At 37.9% G+C, this 11151-nt stretch overlaps 1 protein-coding gene and 1 pseudogene across 1 annotated transcript; both read left to right on the top strand.

Annotated features, from left to right (window-relative positions):
• Window positions 1-4227: 4227 nt before the first annotated feature.
• On the top strand, window positions 4228-5989 carry LOC116715020 (protocadherin gamma-A4-like). Its single transcript, XM_032555834.1, has one exon. The coding sequence runs from the start codon at window positions 4758-4760 to the stop codon at window positions 5904-5906; it is 1149 nt and encodes a 382-aa protein (XP_032411725.1). The 5' UTR covers window positions 4228-4757; the 3' UTR covers window positions 5907-5989.
• A 1300-nt stretch (window positions 5990-7289) lies between these two features.
• Window positions 7290-10183, top strand: LOC116714989 (protocadherin alpha-3-like; annotated as a pseudogene).
• Window positions 10184-11151: the final 968 nt, after the last annotated feature.

The following is an 11151-nucleotide window of genomic DNA, read 5'->3' as shown; positions in this document are numbered from 1 at the left end:
TGCTTTGGTACAGTGTTACTTTCATGGTGCAACATGTAGACAGTGTGAGTTAATTGTATACTGTAGTCTGTATGAATTACTAAAAATAAAACAATAAAATTTCAGTCTCTTAAATATTCCATTAAATGTAAAATATCTGAAAATTCCCATTGTTTTGAAATGTTTTCCTTAAGGTTACTCCACATTGAACGAATGGAATTATGCTAGTAATTTTAAAATGTCAAATGAAAAAAAAATAATAATTTCAGACTCTTCTGACAACTACTAGATTACATAAATTGACTCCTTAATCTTTTTTTATTTAACTTAAATATTTGTTACTTAAAACAATCATGCCATAGAAATAGTAGCAGTCTTAAAGCAGCAAGACAGTCCAAAGTGTTTTACATGGTAAAAATAGAATTAAAAAAACTAGAGGCAAAATGAAGTAACAAAAAGTTGAAATTCAAAACTAAATAAATAGAATTACTCTCTCACAATAAATCTGGCATTTTGTATTTGTAAAAATGTTGGCAACACATTCTCTAGTACTAAGGTATATTCATGGCAATGTGTTTATTTCGAAATATCTTTTGACTGTTATGACATAATCATAAATAATTTAAAATTCAATGCTTTTCCCTTTTTTAAAAAAAATCTTGATAAGCTGTGTTCAGTGTTACACAATGATTGCTCTCACTTCATTTACTGACAACCTCTGGAGTTATGCTGTTTAAAATAATAATAAAAAAAACTTTTAGCTGTCTGTCAACAAACATGATGATGCCATATGCTCTTAAAATGGCAAAATCACAATATTTTTCCTGAGTGAACTTGTCATTGCAAATTTGATTAAACTGCTTTGCTAATTAGAGACAGTGAATCTTAGTACTTACCCACAGGGCAAAGGTAAAAGAAGTAAACCAAACATCAGTAAACCTCAGTTGGTGAAACAAGCAGTGAACATGTAAAGGTTTTTCCAGTTTAAGTATTTCTAGTGAAACCAGTGACAATTGAGCACTATGACAGAAAGGATGTGCAATAAAGGACAGAAACCAAAGGAGCCAGCTGAAATACTATCAGTATGTAAATAGCATTGCTGCTGCTTTTATCAAGATCAGCTGGTTTAACATTCACTGATGTCTTCTAAAAATGTTTTTATTACGTACCAGACAGAGCAAAACGATTGGTTATAGTCCTATATATTTTTATAAGACCATTGAAGCTGTAATCGAGAAGAGAAAAGAACACCAGCCACTGCCAGCTCCAGCTGCCTCTCATAAGACAGAGTTGGCCAGAAGCCAAGGAGGACGTACACAGAGCTGCAAAGGTCCTGGAGACAGCAGGTAAAGTTTTCATGTTAAAATAAAATGTGAAAAAATGTTGTCCCTCCCAACCCCCAAGATTATAAAACTTTACAGTTTAAATATATTATAAGAATTCACAGGTAAATATTTGAAATACATTGGGGGATCATAAATGTATCTCTTATGACTCTTTACGTTATTTCCTTTTGTTTCTTTAGTATTTAGAAATGGTGGTAATTAGCCGAAAAATAAATACATTGACATTTGTTTGAATAGAAAAAGCTCATTCATGTGTTGTTAACAGAAGCTTACAATACATAATTGTGTATCTTTTGATTGTTAAAAAAAGATAAGTACCTTTTAAGCATTATGAGTCATGTGAAAATATTTACAACTGTTTCTTTTTCTTGACTATCATATACGATACAATGAGCAAATATTTCATTGTGTGCTCTTACATGACCTCATCGCCAAAGAGAGATGACATCATGCCAGAAGACACATTGAAACAGACACACTGAGTGAGACACAGACATTTACACAAACATACTGCTTTCAGGTCAGCTGAGGTCACTTATAGTCACTGCAGCATAACTGACAACATTTTTGCAGCATTTTAACACTTGTGAACTCCTAACTAAACCTCACTGGTTCGATTCAGCTATATTTGAAGAAAACCCTAACGAAGGTAAACGTAAATGCATTTATTAGTTTTAGTTTACAATTTATGGCTAAGAGAGGTTAATTTAACAGTTCATAGTGTATGCATCTCTGCTTCATAGACGGATCAGCACATACAGCAATTCAGCAATGTGTAACAAAGCAGCGGAACAACCACCAGCTGGCACTAGTAGACTAACACAGTTCCACCACATATCTGTAAATGCTAAATTAGGCGTGTCATTTCAAAGGCAACCTTTTGTAGCATAGAGAAGAGAGAAAAATAATTTCCAATAATAAAAATGTGGAAAAAATGGCTGCTTGTCTTTTTCTGTCTATGCAGAAACATACAAAATTTTACACTTCCCCCCCCCCTTTTTTGCATAGTTCTTGTTTGTCCATACTGTAGAGTCTTTTATTCTTATTTTTTCAGTTTGTTCGAGTATTTATGTTTCAATTTACCTTTAACTTTCTGATGGTACACCTGAATTTTCCCTCCGTGGTGCAATAAAGGGACAGCGTAATAATTATGTATGTGCGTAAAAACCTGCTTGGATTTAGATGCCAGTAGAAACAACAGCAGCAGCATCCCTCCCCCTCCTTCTCTTTTCCCCTGCGTCAGCTTGTCTTCAGCACCACGGTCAGCGACCTGTCTAGAGGAGCCGCGTTGCCGTGGTAACGTGCCCCGTTTAGCTCCCTTTCTACTTGCAATTTAGTATTCCGACATGTGCCCCACCCTCATTTGCACAGCGTCTATGCTGCTCCTTGACTTCAGATGAATAAAGGGTCTGCAACCACCGTCGTTGTCCTTTCAGTGTTAACTATGTGCTTTGATTCGAGCTGCTATCACTGCTGCAGCAAGAGTGAACAAAAATGGCGGCAGGAATGTGAGGACGGGGTGCAGAATGCTGCAGAGCCTGTGCGTGCGCACGTACCCTCGTGGTCCACATTCATAATAATTAAGTAGCAAAAGGAGGTGGGAGGCATGCGAACATAAAAAAAAAAAAAAATGGAGGTCACCTTGATTTTACTCTGCTGTAAGGACCAAGGTTGTGTTTTTCTATTCTGTCGGTATACATTATGTATTGTACTAAGCACCACAGAGGCTAAAAGGAAAAATAAAATAAAAAAAGAGAGGAGAACATTACAACAGGGCGGTGGTCATCATAGCTGCACTTCAAGTTTTAAACCACAAGATGTCGTTGCTCACCTCAACAAAACATTGAGGATGGTGGGAGTGTGCTGAGCAGAATAGGCAGATAAATTGAGAACGCAAATGTATTTCTAAAGATTTCAGTTAGATACGACATATTATAACATGTTTATGTTATTTGAAACAAAATGTATAAACAGTTGCTGGAGGAAAAATAGGTATAGAATAGAGTCTATACCTAAATTATTCACAACTGAATTACTGGGTTCCAGAAATTTGGGCTAATTATCTGTTAAAGTTATAAACTTTTACTTCATGACTAATTTATTGATTATTATTATTATTATTATTATTATTATTATTACAGTTATTTTAAATGATTTTTTAAATTATGTGTATTATTGTAGATTTTGTCTGTTTTGATTGACACTGTGTGGATTTTTCAAATAGTTCTCTTACTCTTTTGAACCTGACGGTTCACAACTAATTACCTGGCATGTAATTAGGCAAATCAATGACTGGAAAACAACCATCAGTAGGATTTCAGATGTTTGTTTGATGTACTTAGTAGAAACAAAGATTTGTGCATTGCATTCTCCTGGAGAAAGCAGGGAGATACGTTTATGTTTTATTTCATTTTTTTATTGTGAGCCCATTTTCTATCTTAATGTTTGTATATATTATTTAGCTCTCGTGGTGATGGTACTGATTCAGGTGGAAGGTGTAATAAGGAACCTTAAAATTACCCGTGTAGGCTGCACTGAAATGTGTCTAATAGCACACAGCAGGACGGCAATTTCAAGACCATGCAAAAGGCAACAGGATAAAGACAAGATCCCAGAATATGTTTTTAACTTTATGTCAAAATGGCACAAAAAACATCGAAAGTTCAGTTTAAAACAATTAATGTTCCAAAACATTAACACATTAAGTAAAAAAAAAAAACAATCTGTGCATTTTTCGAGTTTTTTTTCTGGCTCTCCTAATGTTGTTGGAATATACTATATACTGAACTAAATGTCACGCTAAGATGGAAGGAACCATCGCGCCTTCACGGACAGTAGGTGGTGCTGATGCACTTAATTTGATTGAGGTAGAAAACGGGTCTCTTTCTTTTCATGTGCGTTCAGTAACAACCGTAATAGACGGCTTGAAAGGACGGAATAAAGCACCTTCCCTCTTCTGCTAAAATAATTGTTTACTTGGGATTTATTGCTTTTTCTTTATTCAAAAGAAATTTACCACCAAGAAGGAATTTTGTTGAATGAATTAGGGACATTTACTGATCGACACATTTTCAGAAACAATGGAATTAACGGACATGAAAAAACAATGGATGGATGTTTGGACTTCGTTTTGTCTGGCGCTGATCATTATGAAATTTGAAGGAATTTCATCTCAACTCCGATATTCTGTCCAGGAGGAATTAAAATCTGGGACCCCAGTAGGAAATGTAGCCAAAGATCTTGGTTTAGATCTAGGAAAACTGGCGGACAGAAACCTTCGCGTCGTATCAAGCAACAAAGCAGGATCTATTTAAGGTAAATCCGAGAGATGGTGTTTTATTAATAAACCACAGAGTAGACAGAGAAGAGCTTTGTGCAAAAACCGTTCCATGCGTAACAAACCTTAAAGCTGTTGTCGAAAATCCTCTTGAAATGCACCAGATTATGGTTGAGATTCTCGATGTAAATGACAACTCGCCCAAATTTCCAGAAGAAAACTACACACTGGAAGTGTTGGAGTCCGCTGTTGTTGGCTCTCGATTTCAGGTGGAAGGAGCACACGACTTGGATGTCGGGTTGAACTCCATAAATTCATATAAGCTGAACAATAATCAGTATTTTCGGCTGGATACAGACGCCTTTGGGGACGAAGGAAAGGTTCCTTTTTTAGTACTTCAACGCTCTTTGGACAGAGAACATACTCCTCAACACTGGCTGCTATTAACAGCGACAGATGGAGGTAAACCAGCAAAATCAGGAACTATGAATATCACAGTCATATTATCGGATATTAATGATAACGCGCCCGTTTGTGATAAACAAAAATACACCGCGACAATAAAAGAAAACGCCCCTGTCGGTACGTTCCTCTTAACTATAAGTGCTTCTGACTCAGATGAAGGTGAGAACGGTGAGGTTGAATATTCTCTGAGGAGTAAACATCGTGGGCCATCGCCTGAGCAGTTTGAGTTGAACAGCAAAACTGGCAAATTAACAGTGAGAGGACAACTGGATTACGAAGAAAAACAAATGTACGAGCTTAAAGTTCTGGCATCAGATAAAGGTTCTGTTTCTCTCTCCACGCAATGTAACGTGGTTATAAGAGTGGAAGACGTAAATGACAACCAGCCCGAAATAGACATTACGTCCCTTTCCAGTCGCATTCCAGAGGATGCAGCACCTGGAACCGTGGTGGCGTTGATGGACGTGACAGATCGTGACGCAGGTGTGAACGGACAGGTGGTGTGCAGCTTGTCTGATTCTTTACCGTTTGATCTAAAGCCATCACCTGATGGGCAGTCGTACTCTTTAATTACAAAGGACTACTTAGATAAGGAAATGAGTCATATGTATAACATTACAATAACAGCGAAGGATTTAGGCAGCGCTTCTCTGTCATCGACTAAGCTGATACAGGTAGACGTGCTAGATGTGAATGATAACAGCCCTTTGTTTACTGAAAGTCCTTATACTTTTTATGTACCTGAAAATAACAAGGCTGGACTGTCTATTTTTTCTGTAACAGCCACTGACGCTGATGGAGGTGAAAATGCAGGTAGTTTCTTATTTCCTAAACCGTAAGAGTACGGGTTCCTCTGTAACCTCCTTTTTAAATATAAATGAAGCCAATGGCACAATATCAGCTCTGAAAGGTTTTGACTTTGAAACTCTGAAAACTTTCCAGTTCCAAGTTGTCGCCACTGATTCTGGGACTCCGTCACTCAGCAGCAACGTCACAGTGAACGTGTTCATTCTGGATCAGAACGACAACGCTCCAGTCATCCTGTATCCACTCAGCTCCAATGGTTCTGCTGAAGGTGTGGAGGAGATTCCACGCAACGTGAACGCAGGACACTTGGTGACTAAAGTCAGAGCTTATGACGCTGATATAGGATATAATGGCTGGTTGCTGTTTTCACTGCAGGACGTTACTGACCACAGTCTGTTTGGTTTGGACCGCTACACTGGACAGATCAGAACACTTCGCTCATTCACAGAGACAGACGAGGCTGAACATAAACTGGTCATACTGGTCAAAGATAATGGCAACGTTTCACTATCATGCAACAGCTACTGTGTTTGTCAAACTTGTGGAGCCAAAAGAGGCTTTTGCAGCTTCTGATGTTAAAAGTGCAGCAAACGACGACGAGGGCAATGATGTGACTTTTTACCTGATGATCACTTTGGGCGCAGTTTCAGTTCTATTTATCATCAGTATCATCGTACTGATCGCTATGCAGTGCTCCAAATCCACAGACTATACTTCTAAATATCTGCAAGAGACTAATTATGATGGGACACTTTGTCACAGCATCCAGTACAGATCTGGAGACAAACGATACATGTTAGTTGGACCCAGAATGAGTATTGGATCTACTATAGTACCTGGAAGTCATGCAAACACACTAGTGCTTCCTGACAGGAGGAAGGCCTGTGAGGTAAGACATGATTTCTGTTTATGTTTATCAAGATATCAGAGTTATTAAAGTAGAGAACAGTTTTGACCTGCTTCTGCCAAGAGCACTAGAAGAGGTCGTCATCATTATTATTGGCATTATTATTTTATTTTTCTGATATTTAATTGGATGTTGCTTTTTTAAATTGACTTTTAATTTCTTGTTATATTTTGCTGACTTGTTCTTGCCCTGTCCATGGTCCTAGAATTTCTGGTTTCGAAAAAACTTGATTCGGCATTTTCTTTGTCTCGGAAAGCAACACTCCTCCGCATTTTCCCTGAAGTATATAGTAAAAAAGGGGTATAAGAAAGTACCATTGTTGGTATTTTGTGTGTAAATGGAGATATTTTCTCGTTCGGAGGGAATGTGAAGCATGTAGTTTTAAAATTGATTCTGCCTTAGCTAAATTATTTTGATCAGCTCAGGACATTTTAATGTTTGCAATATGATTAAATGTATCTGATATAATGCGAATGAATGAATGAATGAGTGAATGAATGAATGAATGATGCAAAAAATTACACAATAGCAAATGATATTTTCTGTACAAATAAGAGTTTAAAGTCTTTCATAACATTGTTACAAATCTCACTTGTTGAGTTATTGTTATTCCTTTCCACAAAGAGACCCGGTAGCATTTGTTTTGGTATTAGATTGAATGTCCATTCCGGATGCGAGTGGTAAAGTAAAAGAACAACCTGGTTTCCTGTATTGTATTTCCGCTGCCACTTGGTGTCAGTGTGGCCTTGACCATTTTTGTGCGCCTTGTTTTAAAAGGCTCTTCCTCGTTTGTGTCGAAATATTAAACAGAAGTGGTGTGCGGACGAAATGTTCGTCGCAGCAGGGTTTCTGTTTAAAAATTGAAGATAGCAAGTCCTTTTTGCGCAGAAATCTTTAAAACGACATTTAGAATGCTGTTGTAACGAGAAAGCCTCCGTGAAAATCGGATATCTGTGTTCATTTCTAAAGAAATATGTCACATATTCGTTTCGCAATGACAGAAGGAAGACAAAGGCGCCGGCTGAGCTGTTGGTGGTGTGCGGGGATTTTTCTGCTGTGCTCCGTGGATATGATTTTGGGTCAACTGAAGTACTCCGTTTCTGAGCATGTCAGTGTCGGATCCACGGTTGGGAATGTTGGCAAGGATTTGGGATTGGACCTCAACACTTTGACAAGCAGACGATTTCGCATCGTTTCTAACTCCAATCGCTCCCTGTTTGAATTAAATCAGAATAATGGAGTGCTGCACGTTGCGCAAAATATGGATCGGGAAGAGCTCTGTGATGGAACAAAGGTTTGTTTGATAAACCTTAAAATTGTTGTCGAAAGCCCACTGGAAATACATTATGTTAGTGTAGAAATAATTAGATATCAATGATCATTCACCGTCTTTTCCTGAAACCGAGCAGCGGCTGGAGATAGCAGAGAACACTCCTCCAGGCACTCATTTCCAAATTCATGCAGCTAGAGACCCTGATTTTGGCATACAGTCAGTTCGACTGTATAGATTAGGTCAAAACGATTACTTCGATATTCAAGTTAAAGAAAGCGAGGAAGACAAAATACCATTTTTGGTGCTTAAAAAGCCTTTAGACCGAGAAGGAAAATCAGAGCATCATTTAGTGCTAACGGCTCTGGACGGGGGCATACCATCACGATCTGGAAAACTTAATTTAACTATAACTGTATTAGATGTAAATGATAATCGTCCTGTGTTCAGCAAAGACATTTATACTGTGTCTTTAAATGAAAACGCTCCGCTAGGAACTATAGTAATCAAAGTAAATGCAACAGATTCAGACGAAGGCCTGAATGGTGAAATTGAGTACACCTTTCGGAAAAACACAAAAGAAACAGGTGTATGATATATTTGAGTTAGACAGTATCACTGGTGAAATTCGAGTAAAAGGAAAAGTTGACTTCGAGGAAACAGAGATATACAGATTAGATTTGCAAGCTTCAGATAAAGGCCAACCGCCCTGGACAGGCGAAAGTAGAGTTGTGATAAAATTAAAAGATTTGAACGATAATAAACCCGAAATTGAAATAACATCATTGTCCAGCCAAATACCAGAGGATTCAAAACCTGGCACAGTTGTCGCGCTTATCAGCGTCAGGGACAGAGATTCAGGCATGAATGGGAAAGTTATTTGTAAAATATCGGATAATGTGCCGTTTGATTTGACACCATCTATTGAAGAGAACATGTACTCTCTAGTTACAAAGGGGCGTTTGGATCGTGAGGCTGAATCTCATTATGACATCACCATAACTGCTACTGACTCTGGGGAACCCAGACTTTCAGCAGCAAAGACTTTGCAAATTCATGTGTCAGATATTAATGACAACAAGGCCAGTCTTCAGTCAGAATCCATTTGAAATCTATCTAGTAGAAAACAATACACCAGATGTGTCGGTCTTTTCCATAACAGCATCAGATAAAGATGTGAACGAAAATGCAGCAATAACATACAGCATTAGGAAAAGCGACGGGATTAATGGAGATGTGGCGCATTTTTTTAACATCCATTCCGAAAACGGCGAAATATCTGCATTGAAAAGTTTCGATTTTGAAAGTAGAAAAACTTTCCAGTTCCGAGTTGTCGCCACTGATTCTGGGGACTCCGTCACTGAGCAGCAACGTCACAGTGAACGTGTTCATTCTGGATCAGAACGACAACGCACCAGTCATCCTGTATCCACTCAGCTCTAATGGTTCTGCTGAAGGTGTGGAGGAGATTCCACGCAACGTGAACGCAGGACACTTGGTGACTAAAGTCAGAGCCTATGACGCTGATATAGGATATAATGGCTGGTTGCTGTTTTCACTGCAGGAAGTTACTGACCACAGTCTGTTTGGTTTGGACCGCTACACTGGACAGATCAGAACACTTCGCTCATTCACAGAGACAGACGAGGCTGAACATAAACTGGTCATACTGGTCAAAGATAATGGAAACGTTTCACTATCAGCAACAGCTACTGTGATTGTTAAACTTGTGGAGCCAAAAGAGGCTTTTGCAGCTTCTGATGTTAAAAGTGCAGCAAATGATGATGAGGGAAATGATGTGACGTTTTACCTGATGATCACTTTGGGTGCAGTTTCAGTTTTGTTTATCATCAGTATCATCGTACTGATTGCTATGCAGTGCTCCAAATCTACAGACTATACTTCTAAATATCTGCAAGAGACTAATTATGATGGGACACTGTGTCACAGCATCCAGTACAGATCTGGAGACAAACGATACATGTTAGTTGGACCCAGAATGAGTATTGGATCTACTATAGTACCTGGAAGTCATGCAAACACACTAGGTGCTACCTGACAGGAGGAGAACATCTGAAGAGGTAAGGCAATTATTTCCTTTTAAACTTTTTTTTTAACAGAGGTTTGCTTTTTGTCATTGTTGTTGCCAAGGTTTTCACATTTCCCTCCCGCCCCCAATTCTCTTAGCTCGTACTTTTGAAAGACCATAGGATTTTAGATAAATTGTGTTAGAATTTTTAAAATTCTTCAATAATTTTTTCTGTTTCTTTTAATGAACATATTTTCCTCCTCTCTTAGAATTAATGTATAACATCCATTTTTTGTTCTTTTTGAATGGGGTGAACGGAAGACACATTTTTGTTGCGCTTTGCTCTAATGAATGAGTCTATTATCTTATTTTAGAGCATGACAAAAAATATTTATAACATCATTTATATTTATAACTTTGCTGATAATTATAAACATTAGCATAGTTTATTATTATTATTATTATTATTATTAGTATTGTTGTTGTTATTGACAATATTATTTTCATATATTCAGCATGATTGCTAATCATTCTGAATATATGACAAGTATCACAACGTTTTGCTCACTTTTTACTCATTAACTGTATAGTTCCATGAGATATAGTCAACCCATTCTCACTCCCAACTCGTCATATATTGACGCATTGGACGGTCCGTCCTCGTCACATATTGACGCGCAGGGTACCCCTTTGCCTTACCGTAATTTTTGACCTAAACTTAACCAAATCGTCGGGTTTTGAAGGTTCGGCAGCGGTTTCTAGAACCCTTCGCGTCAATAATCCACGTAAAACATGTGACCTGCCCAAGTCGTCACATATTGACGCGACGCATGGTCAGAAATCGTCCCGACTCGTTAATATATGACGAGTCGGGAGTGAGAATGTGTTGGATATGTGGTAGACATTTTTAAAAAATATAGTAAATCATCCAGTGTCAACGATTACACGATTAGGACAGGTAACCTAATAAATGTACAATAAACAATGAAAACGTTTGAAACATATGGGCACAGACATACAATTGAATTAAATAAATGTCTCTAAACGATAAAAAAAAAAAAATGCTTAGTG

This window comes from Xiphophorus hellerii, chromosome 23 (assembly GCF_003331165.1).
Source record: "Xiphophorus hellerii strain 12219 chromosome 23, Xiphophorus_hellerii-4.1, whole genome shotgun sequence".
Classification (NCBI taxonomy): domain Eukaryota; kingdom Metazoa; phylum Chordata; class Actinopteri; order Cyprinodontiformes; family Poeciliidae; genus Xiphophorus; species Xiphophorus hellerii.
This window is presented reverse-complemented; position numbering and strand designations above follow the sequence as displayed.